The 21,131-nt window shown below is 44.6% G+C and overlaps 3 protein-coding genes across 7 annotated transcripts in view; all 3 read left to right on the top strand.

Moving 5' to 3' along the window:
- The first annotated feature begins 374 nt into the window (after window positions 1-374).
- zgc:153738 (uncharacterized protein LOC558115 homolog) lies at window positions 375-8,379 on the top strand. Of its 5 annotated transcripts, none has more exons than XM_062452799.1 (19): window positions 375-601; window positions 2,189-2,516; window positions 2,670-2,789; window positions 3,665-3,856; window positions 3,949-4,020; window positions 4,303-4,508; window positions 4,667-4,751; window positions 4,839-4,949; window positions 5,129-5,204; window positions 5,301-5,407; window positions 5,533-5,619; window positions 5,778-5,839; window positions 5,954-6,036; window positions 6,275-6,382; window positions 6,502-6,701; window positions 6,793-6,879; window positions 6,973-7,150; window positions 7,806-8,044; window positions 8,134-8,379. In XM_062452799.1, exons 2-19 carry the CDS (start codon window positions 2,367-2,369, stop codon window positions 8,251-8,253), a joined length of 2,283 nt encoding a protein of 760 aa, XP_062308783.1. In that variant the 5' UTR covers window positions 375-601; window positions 2,189-2,366; the 3' UTR covers window positions 8,254-8,379. The 5 variants fall into 5 exon arrangements, with proteins under 5 accessions (XP_062308783.1, XP_062308782.1, XP_062308781.1 ...); XM_062452798.1 differs by lacking the exon at window positions 375-601 and adding an exon at window positions 1,637-1,811 and having other exon boundaries at window positions 6,649-6,701; XM_062452797.1 differs by lacking the exon at window positions 375-601 and adding an exon at window positions 1,637-1,811 and having other exon boundaries at window positions 6,646-6,701.
- A 2,421-nt stretch (window positions 8,380-10,800) lies between these two features.
- LOC134012680 (obscurin-like protein 1) lies at window positions 10,801-12,417 on the top strand. Its single transcript, XM_062452221.1, has 4 exons — window positions 10,801-10,945; window positions 11,407-11,641; window positions 11,796-12,062; window positions 12,221-12,417. Exons 2-4 carry the CDS (start codon window positions 11,605-11,607, stop codon window positions 12,415-12,417), a joined length of 501 nt encoding a protein of 166 aa, XP_062308205.1. The 5' UTR covers window positions 10,801-10,945; window positions 11,407-11,604.
- A 272-nt stretch (window positions 12,418-12,689) lies between these two features.
- Window positions 12,690-21,131, top strand: part of obscna (obscurin, cytoskeletal calmodulin and titin-interacting RhoGEF a) — a 52,299-nt gene continuing 43,857 nt past the window's right edge. Inside the window, exons 1-13 of the mRNA XM_062452220.1 lie at window positions 12,690-12,780; window positions 12,890-13,156; window positions 13,354-13,623; window positions 13,712-13,978; window positions 14,089-14,352; window positions 14,574-14,840; window positions 15,135-15,319; window positions 15,372-15,404; window positions 16,113-16,374; window positions 16,680-16,946; window positions 19,727-19,993; window positions 20,402-20,668; window positions 20,768-21,037. Coding sequence (XP_062308204.1) covers window positions 12,690-12,780; window positions 12,890-13,156; window positions 13,354-13,623; window positions 13,712-13,978; window positions 14,089-14,352; window positions 14,574-14,840; window positions 15,135-15,319; window positions 15,372-15,404; window positions 16,113-16,374; window positions 16,680-16,946; window positions 19,727-19,993; window positions 20,402-20,668; window positions 20,768-21,037 — 2,977 coding nt within the window. The remainder of the gene's footprint in view (window positions 12,781-12,889; window positions 13,157-13,353; window positions 13,624-13,711; window positions 13,979-14,088; window positions 14,353-14,573; window positions 14,841-15,134; window positions 15,320-15,371; window positions 15,405-16,112; window positions 16,375-16,679; window positions 16,947-19,726; window positions 19,994-20,401; window positions 20,669-20,767; window positions 21,038-21,131) is intronic.

Here is a 21,131-nt window from a genome sequence, read left to right as displayed (position 1 = left end):
ACGGAAGATTTTTATATCCTCAAAAGTGGACACGGTTTCTCAAAAAAATATCTCCCCTTGCACAGTGCTGTCGATGATAAAGAGAACAGAGCTGATAGCGTTTACTGCAGTCTCTTTGGAAATCATGCGTCCCGTTTTATACGATGTGCGAGATTCTTGAATGTAATATAATCGATTTCGAGTGGGTGGTAAGCAATGTTGACATCTTCGGTTCAATTTCTTCAGCCGGTGATCGCTCCCTTTGGCATGCGCCCCTCCTTGACGCTCAAAACCATCTCTAGAAGAGGTAGAAGGACATCACTAACTACAGGACAACGCTGCATGTTCGTGAACGGGTAACACAAAGCACGCTACTTAAAGATGTCCATTGAACAAAACTCCTATCCTGAAAAGAGCACACGTGTGTGGTACAATAGACAGGCAACTATAGTTCCAAAGTTGCGAAACTTGATGGAGGCAGAGGTGTTTCTTAAGTTACAGTTGACTAGTGTCCGTTAATTGCTGTGTCGATGTTTTTGTTCATAGCCTCAGGTCTTGTGATCACCTAAGCGCGGCTGAAAATGCGCTTTTAAGAACAGCGCTCAAAATGGTTCCAGCTATTGTAAGTTGAGAATGCAAGATGTATTTAATCAGTTACATTTTAATTTATTCTGATAATGTCAGATAATCAGACATTAATAGTGTGCGTGTGTGTGTGTGCTTGTCGAATTTCTTGTAATGCCACGACATTGTTGGAAGACTAGGCTATGGCCTCTTCATGATGTATCCTAATTAAGATAATGTTATCTTAAAACATAAAACAAAATCGCCTTACAACTACTGTGTTAACATTATGATAATTTATATGATATTTGATTATAGGCTACTAATACTAACTTTATTACTATTAGGTAGGCTACACAGTAGTTTTGTTTACAATATTGTCAGCAAGTTCTAGATGACAAATAAGAGCGACATCTGGTGGCAGAGCGTGATTGCAAGGTTGGTTACATGCAGAAAATCAACACATAAAACATCTTTTACATTTTTTTTATGACAGAACCGTGAAGTCTTACCCGTGATAATTTGTGATAGTAACCAACATACAGAAGTGGACGCAATTCTGTAAAATGTGTAGGTTAATGTGTCGAGGGTTATCTATCTAAAAATAGCTAAATTCAAAACACATAACATGAAGTTCTCACATTTCCTGGAATTGGAGTAGCAGACTTCTAAGAAAAAAAATTGAAATCTAAAAGTATAGACGTAGGCTTATTTTCTGTTTATCCCTTGTTATTTCTGATCTAAAGAACAAAATGAACAAACACCTGTAGGCTATTTAAAAGCAGAATTTCATAGCAATTTTGTCAGTGTTGTAGGGACAAACTAAAATGCAATTTTATATTAATATTAGGCTATAAAAATGTTTATTCCATGTTTAATTTGAGAATGTCTATTACACATTTTAGAATGTAATTTATTCGGTCCCTCCAAATGAAGTTGAAACATGGTCGATAAATCTTACTGTATTGTTAGGATATAGCCTAACAAAATAGGATGTGGATCAAAAGATGTGCTTTTAATTCAACATTATGTTGCACCATGTGTTGCACCCGTGTTGACTACACGTGATCCAACAAGACACTGTTGCTATAGAGACAGTAGTTCTCCTTCAGGTTCCTGGAGAAGTTCACTCAGTGTGTGCATCTACGTTAAGTATCTAGCTGATAGCAGAACGATGTCTGTTGATTTGTAGAGTGACTTTTGCCGTTGTGTTGTCGAACAGAAAAACATTTATTTTATTGACTGAAGAAAAACGTAATGTCTCACAGGTGTGTATCTCCAGCGAGCTAAGCTAGCTAGCACTAGCTAGTCTACGTAACAGAAAGCAAGTAACGCTAGGTTACAGTAGAATAGCGTGTTTGCAAATGCTACAGTAGCTTGCTACGTTTGTGCCAATATTAAATAATGCCTTATTTAATTTCTTATTCTAGCAACCTATTTAACTTCACATGAAAAATATTCACATTAACCTTTAAACCAATGTTGAACAATGTACTTATAAAAAAAAGAATATATATAATTACAACTATTATAACTAATATAAATCTTTTTTGCTTTGTAAGTTTAGCAAGAAGATCATTTATTATCTTTTCTTTAAGTACCAGTATCAGATCAGCAGTAGTAACATACATTCTCTTCCTCCCAGCACATACAATACATTTTGGGATCATGCCCAAGTGGAGCTGAATGACCTTCTGTTACATGAAGTCCCTGCCCAACCCCCTCGCCCAGAGAGGGACAGGGTAGTGTTCTTCCAGCGCTTGGCTACCTTGTATGTGCGCTACGTCCAGATCTTCAGGCAGCTGGAAGAGTGCTACGATCAGATGGTCCACCCACAGAAGAGGCGCGTGATTCGGGAGGTCCTGGATGGAGTCATGGGGAGGGTGCTTGAGCTCAAGAACGAGATGGTTGAGAAAGAGTTCTCTGAGTACCACTACATGGATGATGTAGTCCAAGACTTAAAGCTCACCCCTGTGAGTTTGTGCAGTGAAACTCTGCTGTTAAATATTGTGTACCGTAAACATGAACCCAAACAAAGAATTTGGAAGGCTTTTTATCTCTGCTGTCCTGATGATTTAATCTTTTTTTTTTTTAAAGCTTTTGTCTTGTCCTGTGTTTTTCCATAGGAAGACATTGAGATCCCCATCCCACGTTACTTCATCAGTGAACGCAGCAAAGTGCTTCAGGATAGAGGGAAGGTGCTCTCTAAAATCCTCAACAAGATGGAAGTTGTAGAAAAACCCAAAGTGAGTGCTCACTCTTCAGGCTTGAAACTGTTCTCTCTTGAGTCTGAATTAGTGAAAGTGTCCATTAACATCAGAGGACAGTGACCCTATGTACAGTATGCTCTTAAAGGTGCTGTTAAGCAAATTCCATGATTTGCTTCTCAGTACATTATATACGTGTGAAATGAGTTGCTGAAAGCATGTGGAAAGCGCAAAAACTTTGTTGCACTGAAATGTGGAGTTAGACCGTTGAACAGTTTCTCACCCGTTTTCAGCTCAGGTTTTGTATAGGCGGGGCAAAACCCAACCTATCCACGTCACAGCCACATATCTACGTCAGATCACAGACGGTTTATATAACCTGCATTCTGTTACTCAGCTGGTACGATGCAAAGACAAAGCAATTAACACATAAAACGCTCAGACTGCAGGTAGGTCTGTTCTGATATCTGCAATTGATTTAGCTAGTTGTTGCTGTTGTTGCTAAATTCAATACATTCGAGGGGGCGGAGATTCAGCTCCTTCAGGCGACACGCCCCCCCAGTATCAAGCAGAGAAGACTGCTGATTTTCTCACAATTTCAAAGCCTAATTTAACAAACTTGTCTGTGTTTTTTTTCATTCGAATTTGGATGGGTAGTTAACAACACATTCTTCTGTGGTGTGATGAACTTAAAACTCATGTTCAGTTCTGCTTTACAGCCACTTTACATTTAGTCATTTAGCAGACGCTCTTATCCAGAGCGACTTACAGTAAGTACAGGGACATTCCCCAGAGGCAAGTAGGGTGAAGTGCCTTGCCCAAGGACACAACTGATTACTAGCCCGATTCTCTAACCGCTCAGCCACCTGACTCCTTTCACCTGACTCCACTTTAACTGTATATTTAAACATTAGTCAGTAGGACTGCGGGCCCTCAATTTGGAGGAGGCCATAAAGATCATTCAGGTGTCGGAAAGAGCTCGGCAGGGACGCCTCAGAGCCAAGTTCATGAGGGAGATCCAGAGGGATGAGGAGAGGCAGGGGAGAGCCAAGGATAGAGATCTGGGGGCAGGTGCCATCGACATAGCTGCTGTCCGCATCCAAAAGGTAGTATAAACCCTTGGTATGAGCAAATGTGGCTGTATTCCTGTATTGTGTGTGAGCATGTCTACAGTATGATTTGTTGCCTTTCCTGACAGACTTGGAAAGGTTACATTCAGAGGAAGAAAACTAGGAAAGAACGAGAAGAGGAAATGCTATTTCTAGGCATGGTAAGTCAGACTTGGGTCTGTTACCTATTTCTAAGTATTTGGGGGTGCTTGTTATGTCTTATCCACCGCAAAGAATCCAATGCACACGTGGACCAAGTGTGAGGAAAAATAAATTGAATGCACCTTAATTACTTGGAAATTTCTACAATTATTGGTCTCTGGAAGTGCGGGTCAAATACATCTTCATTTAATCATCAGTTATGCTGTGTTGTACTTGATGGTAGTTGTCGTTTTCAGCTGTAGATGGAGCTAGGGTATAAGGTTGTTTGCTTCCTCTCTCAGGCCCTGGACCAAAGCCACACCCAGCCCTATCCTGCCAAAGCTGCTGCCTTGGCCAATCAATCCTATCGACGGGCTAAGCAGAAGGAACATGAAGAGGACTACCAAAAGTCCATTGTGACTATTACCAAAAAACTCAGAGAGGTGGAGGGCCCTGACATGCGGGAGACAATGAAGGACCAGATTCGCCAGTGGTTCATTGAATGCCAGTAAAATCAAGATGAGATTATTAGGACAATGGTTGTTTTCTGCATTGATGATTTTTGCATAAGATGGAGAAAATGGCATACCATATCAGTATTGATACTTATTGTGAGCTAGCATTAGTTGGAGTAACAATACATGTTCCTCAATGTGTTTTTATTAGCGACGCAACAGGAACTTTTCCTGACTATCCAGACGAGGAGGATGGCGGTTCATCTCTCATCTTTGCTGAGAAAACACCTCAACAGGTGCTTAACTCCTTCAAACAAATCATATTGTAATAACACTGTGTAATGTTTAGACTACTTAAGTGCATATGCTTTTCATGAATGTAGTTAATTGAGGAACTGGCAGCGAAAGAAGAGGAGGATGCCAACAAAAAGCCCAAAGGGAAGGAGGAAAAGAAGGAGAAGGGGAAGAAAGAGAAGGGGAAGGCAGGAGAAGAGGTTTGTGTGGAGAACGTTCAGCGTGAAAGGAGTGAACTGCCTGGATTCGTGCCAACTTGAAAGCATTTAAAATCATTGCCATTGCTTACATGACACAAAACGGATTAAACAAGTTGTTATTTTGATTCATTTGAACTAATGTGTAACGCACTGGATGCTGTCTTCTCATTGACCCTCAGGAGGAGGAGCCAGGTTTGAAAATGTTGCCTTCAGGTTTCCTCTCAGACTTGGAGGTGGCACACAAGACTTTCGCAGGTAAACCGCACCACACAAAAGTTGTCAACATACATCTGTCAAACACACGCTCGTTCCATGACGTTAAAGCAGCAAGATTACCCTGTTAATTGTCAGAAGTGTGGCAGAACCGCAGCGAGTCCAAAAACTTCAGTCAGAGGCACGAGGCCGAACTGATCAAGGAGGAGAAGAGGAAAGAGATTGAGGTGGAGGTTAGACTGCAGGTGAGTCATCTAAATGCAAAATAGGTTTGATATACAGCATATATATATCCCTCTGCTGTCCCCAAGCTGAAATGTCCAGCCAAGCTAGTGTTTACCTCCAGTCACGATTACGCTGCTCAACACAGGTGGACGAGCTGATGCGGCAGGAACTGGCCAACTGGAAACTGGCTGTGGACAAAGACAAAGGCGGCAAAGCAAAAGGCAACGCCAAGGTGATGAACCTAAAGACTGACGCATTCTTCATCAGCAACCCCAAATAATGACAATGTTAAAGGCATTGAAACAATGTGATTTTTTTTTTTCTTATGTCTGAACTTGTAAGTCAGTTCGGTTCTGTAGCGTGGATGGGTACTTTTGTTTTGTTCTTCAGAAAAAGAAGGGTTCTAAAAGTGGAAAGAAGAAGAAGAAAGACAAAGATCTCACTGCTGACAGGTGAGGCTTGAGTGCGCTCTCTCTTGTAACAATTCCGCAAGTTACTGGTGGATATGCTTTGTTCTTGATAAGTGCAGCACTGACATTTCACAATGATGTATTCAAATCCAACAGGACAGTTGAGTCCCTATATCAAGAGCTGGTGGAACAGGGCTTATTAAAACAGGCCGATCCTATAAAACTAAAGGAGTACATAGGTAAGACCTCTTTGCCCAGAAGCATGCTGTCTTTCAATGCCCTTGATTGGAGAACGTCCACATCCGTCGCACCTCAATGCACAAGAACAGATTACTGTATATCCACCGGAATATAATATTTCATGGGAAAGTGCTCTCAAGGAAAGATACTGCAAACGCCAATATCTGGAAAGCAAAGCTTTGCATCTTTTCCAAAGATTTTCCAGGGATTACCTGACTAAACTGTCTGTTTTCCCAGGTGACTACAGTTACTTGGGGACGACATTAAGACAGACAGACATTGAACCCATGCCCTCACTGTCGGACGTTCGGCAAATCATGACTCTGTATGCAGTTTTGCCTTTAGGTGAGTCTAGCTGCTTACTTAGTTTTGGTTGAGGGCTTTGTATAGCTTTACAGTACAGTTCTCTAGACATAGACATAGGCTCATGGGGTTTGAATAGCAGTGTGTGTGTGTATGCGCAGGTTCGCAGGTTGTTCATGAGAAGTCTCCTCTGGTCAAGGCCATCCTGTTAGCCGGCCCTGCGGGTGTTGGCAAGAGGATGCTTGTCCACGCGGTCTGCCAGGAGACGGGTGCCAACCTATTTGACCTGTCACCCCCGAATCTAGCAGGGAAATATCCGGGCAAGAACGGCCTTGCACTCATGCTCCACATGGTGTTCAAGGTACACCACATCGAAAGGGGGAAGCCTTGATGAGAGGGGGGTGATAGTTGATTGATTAACAGATTCATGTATCGGTTCGTGTTGTGTGCAGGTTGCCAGATTGATGCAACCGTCCGTAGTGTGGATCGGCAACGCCGAAAAAATGTTTTACAAGAAAGTCCCAAAGGAAGAGAAAGAGGTGACCGTAACTACTTTACCACCTGTTGCGTACGTCGTACACCTAGAGATGTTGTTCCAAACATGTGTATGTCTTCACTCTTGTCACGTGCAGTTAGACCCTAAACGGTTGAAGAAAGACCTTCCCAAAATCCTCAAATCCATCAAAGGGGAGGACCGGGTGCTGGTGGTGGGGACCACGAGAGATCCACTGAGTGCAGATCTTAAATCTCTCTGCAAGGTGTACAACAAAATTGTGCTGATCCCACGGCCCGATTACGCCTCAAGATATGGTACTGTACCTGTCTCTTGTGTTATAATGTAACCTACTCTGTTTGGACAACATACAGTATATGTAGTAGGTAGGTACTTATTTTGGTATAAATAAGTACCTACAGTATATAGCACAGTACCATATCATTATGAAAGTTAAAATGTAATCTCTCCATCTACCTGGGCTATCCTCCTCACAAAGCACAGGTTGGTTCTATGGAGTTTGGTTGATGAGCAAAGGTTACAAGACCTATTTATCTGAAGTAATCTTAGCAACTTTGACGAATCTGTACTGATTTGGTGCAAACCAGTTAAATGGTTCAATACTGCTGTGAAATAGTTAAAATCAACTCTCGAATCACACTTGGCTACAATAATTATAATGTATTTATTTAGTAGAGGCTTTTATCCAAAGCGACAGGGGGGATTTGAACCAGTGACCTCTCGATCTGAAGTCAAATGTTCTACCACTGATCATCACATAATGTCAGGTTACATGGCAGGTTTGATGAGAAGAAAACATGATTCATTCAAATAAACACATTGAATTTAGGTCAGTTTCAAATATGTTGGATAAACCAACGTCTTGTGCAGGTTGTGTTCAGTAATAAGACGTCCTGACTGGAACATAACCAGAACGCCACACTGATGCCTGCTGGGTACTCCCCTGCCTAGTCATGTGGAAGCAGCTGATTAGAAAGTGTGGAGGCGAGGTGACCAGAGCTCTGGACCTCAGCTCCCTGGCCAAAATCTCAGACGGCTACACCCAGGGTCACATGGTGCAGGTGCTGCGCAGGATTCTCACGGAGCGACGCGTCCAGCAGCTCGCCAAGAGACCCCTGACCGCCGCGGAGTTCGTGGCTCCGCTGGCTAAGATCGACCCAGTGTTCCAGGATGAGGAGGAAGCCCTCAAGGTTTGGTTGAGACCAATGAGATTTGACAGGATTTATTTCAATATTCTACTTTGTTGGCTGAAAAAATCAAAACATGTATTTATTCTCAGAGCTGGTATGCTAAAACCCCACTGGGCAAGAAGAGGGCCAAGGCTGCTTCAGGAAAGGAGGGAGAAGAGGAGGCTCCCACAAAGGGAGGCAAGGACACCAAGAAAAAAGGGAAAAAATAAAAACACTCCCAGTTCTATGAGCATACACTACCGTTATAACAACACACTATGTTGAAGTGAATGTGTAACAACAATTTCATTTAAATTGATGCACAAGAAGAAAAAAATAAACATATATATAATCTGCTATTGATGTTCCGTCACTTCCTCATCATGAATAATGTCAGCCTGTGGAGGTGTTTCCTTTTCTAGAGAGCATGGACTCGCCTCACAAGAGCCACATATAACTGGTTATAGCCAAGCTAGCATAGTGACAAGCCTCATTCCATCTGCTGTTACCATGGTGCGAAACAGTGACATGCTGACTAAGGCACGCCATTCCAGTCATTGGCTCCATTGGTAGATCTATATAACGCCATGTCTTCCCGACTCAAATTGGGCACTGAAACACTGTGAGGGAATGTGCTAAATGTGCTAAATGTTTTTTTCCTTGCTGAAAATGGATCTTGAAAGAGCATTGGTTTATGCTCACTAAACCACTGTCATCGTGTCTCTGTTGGTCTCCTTTACTATGTAGTGTGATGATATGATGTCACCAGAGCTTGAATTATGACATGTCCTAACCCAGCTCACTAGGATATTTTTCCCCGGCAGAGTCACCTACAGGTCTGTAGCAAGGAGTTCGATGCATGTCCAGAGTTTGAATGTCAAACGTGAAGTTTGGTGTCCCAGCCAGCTCAGAAACCTAGCCCACTTGGAGCGCAGATGCCAGCCCAAGGCCAGACTCGAATTAGAAGTGTGAAAGCTCTGTTCCACAGACTGTCAAGGGCGTCTAATCTTACGCCAATAGAGCTAGACTCAGGTCTACAAAACTGGGCTGCATTGATGTAGAATGCCACTCTATCGATTGATCATCTGTAAATTGTCCCTTAAAAAGCATCATGTAATGTCTCTGCCCTATGTAGCATGTCACATGCTATTTTTACAAACCATACATTACACTCAATGTATTTTCCAAATACTACAATGACATGTTAGAGAGTAGATTTATAGTTTTGGATAGAGCTCGATTCTCTAGTTAAGGCTGCCACTGTTCTGTGAGGAGAGTTTGGACACAGGAAATGTGAGCCACACGTCAAGCCACTTCCAATGAGCCCTCAGGGGCTTAGGTGGAGAGTTCAGCTGTTTTGGCAAGTTCTAAATTCAGTCAACACATCCTCACATTGCTTTTGGTTCCCTCAGCATCTCTTTATTTTTAACTCACTTTATTCTACGCTCCATTGACAGCCCCGTCTTCTGTTTGTAAAGTAGCTTGTTTGGTGCTGTATCGTAGGCCTACATGTTTTCTGTTACATATTGCACAATAAGCTTCTGTTGTCTGGTTGGGAATGCCAAAGATGAGACCATCCTTTCGGATGGTTAGTTATTTTTATCAGGGGATTTTCTACTGAGGGTGATTTAAAGTCAACACCTTAGTTCCACAGCTAATATTCTAACCAGGGTTTTGTGTGGGCAGACGTTTCTATTTCTATAGATCCCTCCTCACAGACATCTGTAGGGTCATCCCTACACCCTGGGAAGTTTTGAAGTTTTCATTATCAGGTTGGTAGGAAAACAATATTTTCCAATAGGCCTTTTTTTTTCTTCTGAAAGTGGCAGTTGCTGAATCAGAGTCAAACATGGTGTGTTTTTCTCCAGGGGAAGGATAGCATAGGGATCATCCTGTCAATAAGGAGGTCACTGGATTTAGAGGGACTCTGGTCCACTTGGGCTTGTCAGTCAAACTGCGGGCGGGCTTTCCTTTGATGCTTGGACCAGGGAACCCCACTGATGATCAAGATAAATAGTTATTTGTAGAGCATTATCTGTCAGTGGAACGACTTGTGAAATAGTGAATGGGAGTTTCCAGCTCAAGAAATATGTTGATGTAGAACACTATACACTGGAAATGACACTTGCAATTTAGAGTCCTAAACTTCGATTCATCCCCCATTTGTGAGATTGGGAAGCTTTTAGAGGGTAATAGGGGACACAAAGTAACCATGATTTTTATGACTATTCACAGTGTGGTCAAAGCCAACCTCAATGTTCAACACAGAGCAGCTTCTGTAGAGATGGAGAGAGGATAAACGAGTGAGTGAACACCCAGTGAAATAAGAGCTTAATATAACTTAATCTTGTGTGACCTTTTAACTGTTGCTGCAGTGGAACCTCTCAATAGGCCCCTCTCTTAGCTTGATCTATCGAAACTGGGGCAGAGGAAGCATTTATTTAGATTTATTCAAACATTTAAAAGATTATGGACAGTTTGTTGCTCCACTTTCTGACAATTAGGTCAATCTTACCCCCCTCTATAATTTTTTGTCAAAACAGTTGTAAGACATCAGTGAATCTGAGAAAACATCTTTGGACCATCTTATAGGATAAATGTTACAGGTATGCATAGTGGCAGACTGGACAAGTGTTGCTTTCCAGCAGTCTCAAGAATACGTGGGCCAGAAAAATAAAGGGGTCTATTTTGGAGTCTAGTCTGTGGGGGGAGATATGTCAGCTGTTCAGCATTAGGATTTACTAGAGCTGGAAAAAAAGAAAGTGCCACAGGCTGCCTCCTTCAGGGACTGGGAGACAGCCCGCTAACATGGGCACGTTCTCTGTTTGCCAAACTTTTGTTGTTACTCTTGGGGGATTTGTCAGAGAAAAAGACAAGGATTGTACAAACTTTTTATGATGGACAGTTTTGTCTTGTTGAAAGGTAATCTCTTTCTTGTTTTACTGAAAGGGCAAGTGAGCTAAGAGACTCTTTTCTAGAATAGGCTAAACACAATTATGCACCAAGCCTAAGGTGAGCTTTTCAAGTTAGGTTGTCCCGCATTATATAAATATTTGGGTATTTATTACTGTAAATGTTTATCCATTTGTTGAAACTTATCATGTAACTTGATGCTTAATTAATAGGTTTTTTGACATTGTACACTTTTAACTGAGTTTAGTAGATAGGCTGCCCAAACTTGGGGCTACTAATTATTAGGGTTCCATCAATCTGAAAAGATTGATGCAATATCCTAGTAGTTGTAGAAGTTGCATAATTCATCAATTTCAATAAGTCAAGACGGCAGAGAAGTTGATTTTAGAGGGGACCTGTGAGTCATTTTGGCATTGTTGACGTGGCTGTGGGGGAGTTTAAAGTTCTTGATTATGAATTTGTATTTACAGGCAAAACCACTTAAGTAAAAGACGTGACTAGGGTGATTCTCTTATTCACAAGGAGTAAGGATTACAAAAAGGTAAAGTCTCGTGAAGTGTATGGTTTTAGTCTCAAGTTTGACCTCAAGTATCCTGGGAAGAAGTAAACAGCTAACGTGTCAAGAATAAGACAGCAGAGTGCATCTTTGCCAGCCATCCTGCCACACCATGGGAGACAAGTCTGGTGGAAAAGTAGCGGCTGCAAGTAAGTAAATGCATCTGACTGACTAACTGAATTACTGTCCGTCTGACTGTCTGGTCTGATTAACTGTCTGTTTGCCGATTGACTGCCAGTCTGTCTGTCTAGTCTGGTCTGACTGGTCAGCGTGTGGCTAAAACACCCTCCCCGTTTGTGCCAGTGAACCGGATCCAGGTGGTGAAGGGCTTGGAGGATCTGGAGGTGTGTGAGAGTGACAGCTGTGTGTTCGAAGTGACCCTCAGCCTGGCCTACATTGATGGCCTCTGGTTGAAGGACGGTGTCAGACTGAAGTCTAAGCCCACATGTCGTATCAGCGCCCATGGGAAGCGACACACCCTGGAGCTAACCCGGGTGATCATAGGAGACACTGGTTTGTTCTCCTTCCAGGCTGATGGAGTGCAAAGTTCAGGCAGACTTACAGTCACAGGTAGGCTGGGAGCATAACTGTTTACAGCTCAGTACAGCACAGGGAGAAATTGCTGCTTTTTTCATTTATTGTTGTCAATCCCAGTTGGATTGATCATCTGTAGGATTGAGCTGCTACTAACAGTTTGTCCTGTTTGTGCACGTTGGATCATCTGCCAGCCAGAGACATCAAGATCGTGAAAGAGCTGGAGGATGCTAATGTGATGGAGCGCCAGAGCGTGTCCTTCCTGTGCAAGGTCAACTTTGAGGATGTGGACGGACGCTGGTACAGAGACAGCAGCCGGATCAGACCCAGCGACAACATCAAAATCAGACACGACGGTGAGGAATACTCGGTGTTGTACCACAATCGGTGACCTATCGAAAACTGTGACCGGGGGTTGCTGTTCTAATGGCTTGCCAATGTTAGGGTTAGGGTTAAGGTTAGGGCTCGAACATTTGCTTAACAGATTGGCAAGCCATTAGAACAGTGATCCCTGGTCACAGTTTTCAATAATTCTTTTTTAAAGTAGGCAGTTTTCAGTTCAGCAGTGATCTGACACAATGTCCCAATTTGGGTTTGGTGTTCAACTCAATCCAGACGCTTGTGCTAATAGAGTTGTCTGTTTGAACAGGTAAAACTCACACCATGAGCTTCAAGTCTGTGAGACCAGAGCATGCCGGGGAGATACGCTTCACGGCGGACAGAGTCTCCTCTTACGCAACCCTCACAGTTAAAGGTGAACACAATCAACCAATCCAGGCTTTTTGAGATAAGGGTATTGTATTGGGGTTTAATTGTGCGTTATCGTTTGTGAAAAGCTCTAATGCATGCTCCTGCCTCCACAGAGCTGCCAGTGCAGATAGTAAAACCTCTGAGGGTGAAGATAGCCATGTATCGTCACCGCGGGTTACTGGAGTGCCAGGTGTCCCGACCGAATGCTCAGGTGAAGTGGTTCAAGAACCAGAAACAGATCCAGCCCAGCAGGAAGTACCAGTTGATCGCCCTGGACGTGTACCGCCAGCTGACCATTGATGACGTGTGCTCGTCCGACGAGGACACCTACACATGCGATGCGGGAGATGACAAGACCTCCTGCCAGCTGCTGGTGGAGGGTGAGACTCGACCAAACAGCACCTTCTGTTGCCTTGACCAACCCTGGAACAGGCGCCATGCACAGCGTCAATTCCTTTTCGTTAGAATGCAAACATACGACATGTTTTTGGAACATTTGTTTTGTGTCTTTTTGGGGTGTTTTTCTTTATTTCTGTGCTCCCGTGTTACTGACGCAACGTGTTTGTGTTGGACGCAGAGACGGCCATCAGCATCGTGCGAGGCTTGAGCTCTGTGGAGGTGATGGAGCCAGAGCCCGCCCTGTTCCAGGTAGAGACCAACCTGCGCTCGGGGAGGCCCCCCAGGTGGACCCTGAAGGAGAAGGTTCTAGAAAGCAGTTCCGCTGTGCAGATAGACAGACAGGGCACCCTCCATCACCTCTGTCTCTCCTCCACCGACAGCTCCATGTCGGGTCCCGTTCAGTTCACTGCCGGCAAGAGCCGCTCCACTGCACAGCTCACTGTAAAGGGTGAGACGTCCAGAACCTTAGAAACGTTGGACCACAAGGTATCATCTCATATCCTCCCTAAAATCAACCCTCTCCTTTCTCTGTCCAGAGCGCCCCCTACAGGTGCTCCAGCCCATGGCGGACATGGAGGTGAAGGAGAACAGCTTGGTGACACTGAGCTGTGAGTTCGTCCCATCCCCCAGAGTGGTGCGCTGGTTCAAGGGGCGCACCGCCCTGAAGAATTGTGGGAAATACAGCATGAGGAGGGAGAGGAGCCGGGCAGAGCTGACCATCCAGGGGGTGAGTGCTGTGGACGGGGGTCAGTACCGCTGTCTGGCAGGAGGAGCCCAGAGCACAGCCACTGTCAGTGTGGAAGGTGAGGTCCATACACAAGTGAAGGGAAAAAAGTATAATGTGCATCTGTCTTCACCAGACAGATGCACATTATACTCACCTACCTGGTTGTCCCATGCTGTTTGGCTGCAGTTCGAAGATTAAGGATCGTCAAGCACCTAGAGAGCATGGAGGTGGAGGAGGAGAACAGTGCCACATTTGCCTGTGAGCTCAACTATGTCGTGGCTGATATGCAGTGGCTTCTCAACAACAGCCGCCTCTACTCCAGCCCCATCACCAGGATCCAGCACCTGGGCACCATGCACAGCCTGACCATCAAACATCTCTCCCCCCAGGAGAGCAGGGTCACCTTTAAGGCTGGCCCAGTCACGGAGACCGTCTCGCTCAAGGTCAAAGGTCAGACCAGCTCTGTGGTCCTTGTGAGATACAATTGTCCTAGATGAAAATTACATTTCAAATGTCATGTCAAATACAAACACAACATCATTATTAAAAAATAATGTGAAAATTAGAATAAAAATTTGATATTTTCCGCAGAGGCAAGTGGTGTAATTCGTGGTGTCTAACGTTGAATATTGTCTTCTGTTAAAATGAACGTGATCTGTGTTTCCCTCCAGAACGCCCGGCGGTGTTCCTCAGATCTTTGGAGGATGCAGCAGGGGAGGAGCAAGGAAAAGTCTGCCTGCAATGCGAGGCTTCCAAGGAGAAGGTCTCTCCTGTGTGGAAGAAGGATGGTGTGCCACTGTCCGCCAGTGCCAAACACGAGCTACTCCACTTCTGCAAGTCCTTGACTCTAATCGTACACAGTCTGACCAAGGAAGATGCAGGCCAGTACAGCTGTGACCTGGGCACCAGCCAAACCAAGGCTAAGGTCACTGTTCATGGTTGGTATTACAAAACCAAAAACCTTGATGAACAACTGATTTGATGTCCTGTTTTTGTAGTATTACCATGTAGTTTGGAAGGAGACTATTCTATTGGAATTATGTTTTGATTGTCATTGTGCTTATGAATATGCTTGGACAATGTATTGTTATGGGAACATTGTTGCCTCAATACAGGGCTTGTTACATTGTCAAATACACATGAGTAAAAACATCCAGTACAACACAATGCACACTAAGAACTCCACATGCCCAGATCATCAATTCACGACTTTCCGGTCTGGTCCAACCCAGACCTTCACATCATCATTGTCCAGCGCATGAAGACTGCATCAGTCCTGGAAGGGGAGAGCTGCTCCTTCGAGTGCGTCCTCTCCCATGAGGTCAGCGACGAGCCGAGCTGGAGCGTCAATCGCCAGCCTGTGGTCAGCAACAGCCGTCTCCAGCTGGACAGCAAGGGCCGGCGGTACGCGATGACCGTGAGGGACGCCAAGGTGTCAGACGCTGGGGACGTGGTGTTCACCATCAGAGAGCTCAGCTGCAGGACCATGCTGTTTGTCAGAGGTGAGGGTGTGTGTGCTTGATTAGACACGGCGGGCCACCCTGAGCCATTGGATGACTCCCATACTTGTACACGATACTTAGACTTGATGTTTGGTTCCTTTAGCAGACGCTTTGATCCAAAGATAGATCTTAGGCTTTCATAGAAAGTTTAACCCTTGTGTTATCTTCGGGTCATTCTGACCCATCAGCCGTGTGACCCACCGTCGTATTGCGACAAATTTACCCCATACATAAACATAACCGTTGGGCTGTCGCAGACCCCCCACATTGCAAAGGTTAAAATATTTTTTTTTAAATTTGTTTTTGTATTGGGTAAAACTGGGTAAACACAACGATGGTTCGTTATGAACCTTTGGGTCATGTGACCCGAAGGCAGCACAAGGGTTAATGCAAAATCTAGGATCTGAAGTTCATTGTTTTAACAGTATTTCAGTGGTCAGAGTCAACGGCCTGTATTTCCCAGGAGCAGAAGAAAATTATAATAATAATAAGATCTCAACTACGGTGCAACTATAACATCTCAACTACAATATAACAGTATAGTATTCTGTACCCAGACATAGCAGAGACAAGATGGTAAATATAACTGTGTATCTGTGACTGTGTTTGTGTGTGTATGTTTGTCACTGTGAGTGGTGTCTTTGTGTGTATGTTTTTGTCTGTGTGTATGTGTGTGGTGTCTGTTGTATGTGCGCGTACGCAGAGAAGACTGTCCACGTGTTTCGAGACATGCTGAACGCCAGGGCCACCCCAGGGGAGGACGCCGAGCTGAGCTGTGAGATCACCAAACCCGAAGCCACCATCCGCTGGCTGAAAGACGGCCACCAGATCCGAGCCAACGCCAGGTACGAGATCAGCATGGAGGGGCACCTGGTCAGGCTGGTCATCAGGAACACCACCATCCGAGACTCTGGGGAGTACTGCTGCGAGGCAGATGGCATCGCCACAAGGGCCAGACTGGAGGTCAGAGGTGAGACTGCTCTGCTTGGATGCTCTGCTCTGCTTGGTACTTGGATGTCACTGTGTTAGCTGCTACTCATGGCGTCACAGCTAGATACCTAAATACCTGATGATGATCACTGGAAGAATGTCATTGGAAGCTTATGTTCGTGATTGGGTCCATGGTGAGTACCATTCCACGGTATAAATAGTGTACTGGATGACACCAGTGTCTATTTGGAAGCTCTTTAGTTGGACTGCTGTATCAGAGCTCCACTGGTTGAGTGTGTGACGGACTATCCCATCCATTCCACCCCCCCCCCCCCCCCCCCGCAGAGCTGCAGCACACGTTTGCGCAGGAGCTGAAGGACACATTGGCAGAGCAGAAGGCCAAGGCAACCCTTGAGTGCGAGACCAGGCGTCCGGCCAAGCGCGTCACCTGGCTCAAGGGCATGTTGGAGCTGAGGGCGGGCAGGAAGTACACCATGAGGCAGAAGGGCGTGGTCCTGTCGCTCACCATCAGTGGCCTGGAAAGAGGCGACACAGACGTGTACACGTGTGATGTCGGCACCATGCAGAGCCGGGCGCTGCTGACCGTGCACGGTGAAGAACCGCCACACTGCCTCTGTTGGCATGTTCCGGGAGGAACTCATCCCCCCCAAATCAGCTACATGAATTCTGAATTGCTTGAAAAATGTTGAACACTACCATAGTTTAAATGATACAGAGCATCACTGATGAACACTACAATGTTGAACACGAAAATGTTGAACACCACCATAGTTGAAATGCTACAGAGCATCACCAAACACTACAACGTTGAACACTGACGTTGTACCGTTGTACAGTGACGCACAGCTGTAGTTTAACATCTACCACGTGTGTGCACTTTGCTTCCCCAGGCCAGACGGTGCTGATCCAGGAGGAGCTAGAGGATGTGGAGTGTCTGGAGGGGGACACGGCTGTGTTCAGGTGTCGTATCTGTCCCGGCGACTTCAGCGGCGTTAAGTGGTACCTGGACGAGACGCTGCTCTACACCAACCAGCTCAACGAAATCCAGGTGGGAGCGGGCGGCTACCACACGCTGGTCTTCAGACAGCTGGCCCGCAAAGACACAGGAACCATCTCCTTTGAAGCCGGGAGCAAGAGGTCCTATGCTTCACTGTTAGTTAGAGGTAACTCACTGCAACCTAGTCCCTCACTGCAAAAACTCAACATCTAACTACATGTGATATTCTTGTTTTGAGATTTGAAATCATGATTTGTTACCTTAATTATTTTATTTTACTATTTTATGTAACGCTTGTTCTGCTTTACTGCTTATGAACAGCGCCTAAGTTCGTTAACGTACACTCTAAACTGTGTAGACTGGGCTAATTAACCCTAGTATGAGTATGTAAATAATGTGTAACAATGTACATGGTCTACAATAAGTGTAAAGTGTGTGACAGGCTACTTCAATCCAACAAATATATAAAAGATGATGCAAACTTAACTATAAATAGGAACATAGAAACAAGAAGATTACATTGAAAAGGATGACCCCTTTAATGATTCGGTGGGTCATAAAACTATTATCGAGGTCAATAGTCACACGATGATTAAAGCTAATACTTTCCCCGTATTAAATACGAAAAGAACAACAACCATCCATAAGTGCTATTAAGCAAAACAGTCGGTTATCACATGAACATCATTTATACAGTAATAAACACAATAAACAAACACATCAAATACACAATACTAAAGCCGGCAATGCTATTTATCAATAAATGTCCCGACTCGGTACCGAGTGCTAATAAAAGGTCTCTGACGGTGCAGGCCTGATGTGGAGAGTCGGGGCAGCAGGCCTGATGTGGAGAGTCGGGGCAGCCCAAGCTGCTGTGCGAAAGCGGCTAATGTTACACGCTCAAGAGCGTGTAGGCCCTACTCACCCACAGCGAAGGTTTTAATGTCACCCCGCAACAATAGCTCCGGGTGCGGAAAGAAAGTGGCGCGAACTCCGGGGAACCAAGCAAACAAACTTCCAGCGTTGCACTCCCGGGTGGATTTAGCCGACTGAAACAACAATCCAGCGCGTTCCTCTCAAATGCTAGGGCACACGGGTCCAGCGTTGTCCTCTATGGGTAGATCTTCTGCTCTAGGTGAAAAGTTATCGTAACTTCCACTGATGTCAGTCCGTTAACCGCTCCCAATAGAGGATAGCCGTACACCAACATAGAAGTTAGGTTTAGCTAGCTAGCTCCTCAAATTGACGCACCACGAGAGCTAACCGTCCAGCCTCTCTCGTGAGTGGTCGCGTCCCAAGAGGCCAAAAAGAAAAACAACATAACATATATATACAGTGTCAGTCAAAACAGGGCGTAACTTCCGCCCTACCAAAATTAACCGAAAACCAATTACAACAGTGCAACTGCCCCCGATTGACACGTTCATTGACCAAACACATAACACAAACCCACCGGCAGTATTAAATAATAGGTGCTTTAGAATAAATGCCAAGGATGCCAATACGAGTAAGAAATTTAGATATGACTCACTAAAAGTGAACATATGTTTAACAAGAAATGTTTGTGCACACATAAAATAACCAAGGGGGTTACATTTAATTTGACGTTTCTTCTCTATTCGCCTGAAGAACGACGTCCCACCATCACCAAGGCGTTGGAGGACTGCGAGGCCATCGAGGGTGGCGGCTTGGTGCTGTGGTGTGTGACCTCCAAGCCTTGCCACATCCTGTGGTACAAAGATGGCTGCCTGATGTGGAACTCGTCCAAGTACTATGCCACCCGCTGCGGGACAGAGGCCCGGCTCAACATCCGGGAGGTCAGCAGGAATGACGCAGGGGTATACGAGTGCAGCGCAGGCTCCGTCCTTACCAAGGCTGTGGTCACGGTCAGAGGTACGCTGCAAAAACTCAATATCTAACTGAGTGTGATCATCTTGATTTTATATTTTAAATGTAGTTGGAGTTCTTTCTTGTATAAATGGCTTATCTGGTGACATCATTTAAGTAAACAATATGTCATTTAAATAAATCTAATCAAGTGAAATTCAATTACTGCACTGGCTGAAAAGTGTACTTGTTTTAAACATAAGAAAGCTTATGAGTAATATTTATGCACCTTGATTTGATAAGGTATTTTTTCAGTTTAGAACCAAGGGCTCTGGTGATGTGCTTTTTGTGGCTGAACTATTCAGACTAGACATTCTAGTGTTCTTGTTATGGAGCTTTGTTTTGTGACTTTAGTGGAGCTTCTCAGTACGAACTGTAGTGTTCCTGTCACATTTCCTGAAATTGTGCCATTGGCTGAGGTGAGATGTTAGTGGTAATGTTGGCGATGCAAAAGTTGTTTGATGGCTCTCTCGTCTGACTGTTCCAGCCATACCAGCCGAGTTCACCCAGAGTCTCCAGACCATGGAGGCCAGGGAGGGGGAGAGTGTTACCTTGACCTGCGAGTACTCCCTCCCTGGGGTTCCGTACAGCTGGAGGAAGGGCCTGGATACCCTCAGGGCTTCTGAGAAGTACGTGATGAAGCAGAGGAAGTCCATCATCTCTCTGACCATCACAGCCCTGAACACAGATGACTCAGGAGACTACAGCTGTTTGTGCAGAGACCACCGGACAACGGCCAGTCTCAAAGTCCACGGTATTGACTTAGTCCACCAAATGTTTGAAGGCTTCATGTATGCAGACAGGGAGACTTTTGGTTGATGTTCCATTATTTGCTGCTTATGGTGTGGTAGATATACTTGGTGTTTGTATCGAGGGTTAAATAACTGACAACAACTGATTGCTATTGCATTCAAATTGTGAGTATAGTATGTCAATTTACCGTAGTTAGAGGTTCAAATACAAACCAAAGCTTTCAAATTCGGTAACATTTGTTATATCTGTGAAATACAATTTCCCACATTTCCCGTTTGTGTACAAGATTCAGTTATCATTAGTTAACATTATAAAAACATTATAAAAGTATTTTTTTATAGTTTGAGTGGAGAATGTTTTGCTGCATTGTTCCACCCAACACCTAACGTTGCTTCTGTTTACTTTGTAGCGATTCCCATAACTTTCAAACAGCAGCTGAAGAGCATGCAGGTGGAGGAGGGAAACAGTGTGACTCTACGCTGTGAGCTGTCCAAACCTGGGGTGCCCGTGAAGTGGATGAAAGGCGATGAACTGCTGAAGAACGGAGCCAAGTTTCAGATGAGGAAGAGAGACACCATACTGGAGCTCCTCATCTGGAAAACCGTACCTGACGACAGCAGCGTCTACAGTTGTGTGTGTTCAGACCAGTCCACCTCCGCCACCGTCACTGTCACTGGTAAGACTTTTTTTTCTTCTGAAAAGCTCCTCTTAATTTGAAGTCTGGCCGGTCAAGAAATATCATCATATCTGACTCGCTATTTTCTAATATTCTCAGCCCTCCCCATTACCTTCATACATAAGTTAAGGAACATCCAGATAGAGGAGGGCAACACCGCTACTCTGCGCTGTGAGCTCTCCAAACCCGGACATTCAGTGGAGTGGAGGAAGGGAGGGGAAGATCTCCTTTCAAATGGAGAGAAGTACCACATCAGGCACAGAGAGCAGCTGGTCGAACTGAGGATTCTCGATGCCAAACCTGAAGACAGCGATATCTACACTTGCATTTGTGGCAACATCGAGACCACATCTACTCTCACTGTTAACGGTGAGTGTTGGATTTATTTTATTTTATTGAATCGCTAAATGTGAACAGTGTTCTTTTTCCATGATCAACAAGACCATTTGGATAAATGTGTGAT

The sequence above is a fragment of the Osmerus eperlanus genome, chromosome 26 (assembly GCF_963692335.1).
Source record: "Osmerus eperlanus chromosome 26, fOsmEpe2.1, whole genome shotgun sequence".
NCBI classification, from domain to species: Eukaryota; Metazoa; Chordata; class Actinopteri; order Osmeriformes; family Osmeridae; genus Osmerus; species Osmerus eperlanus.
The sequence above is the reverse complement of the archived record's forward strand: the minus strand, read 5'-3'. Positions and strand labels throughout refer to the sequence as shown.

Excerpts from the sequence above, each read along its gene's own strand:
- zgc:153738 (XM_062452796.1), top strand. Across the intron at positions 5,620-5,777 it reads AAGCAAAAGGCAACGCCAAG|AAAAAGAAGGGTTCTAAAAG; the intron begins GTGATGAACCTA and ends TTTGTTCTTCAG. Across the intron at positions 6,037-6,274 it reads AAAACTAAAGGAGTACATAG|GTGACTACAGTTACTTGGGG; the intron begins GTAAGACCTCTT and ends CTGTTTTCCCAG.
- LOC134012680 (XM_062452221.1), top strand. The coding sequence starts at position 11,605 with ATGGGAGACAAGTCTGGTGGAAAAGTAGCGGCTGCAA. Across the intron at positions 11,642-11,795 it reads TGGAAAAGTAGCGGCTGCAA|TGAACCGGATCCAGGTGGTG; the intron begins GTAAGTAAATGC and ends CGTTTGTGCCAG. Across the intron at positions 12,063-12,220 it reads AGGCAGACTTACAGTCACAG|CCAGAGACATCAAGATCGTG; the intron begins GTAGGCTGGGAG and ends ATCATCTGCCAG.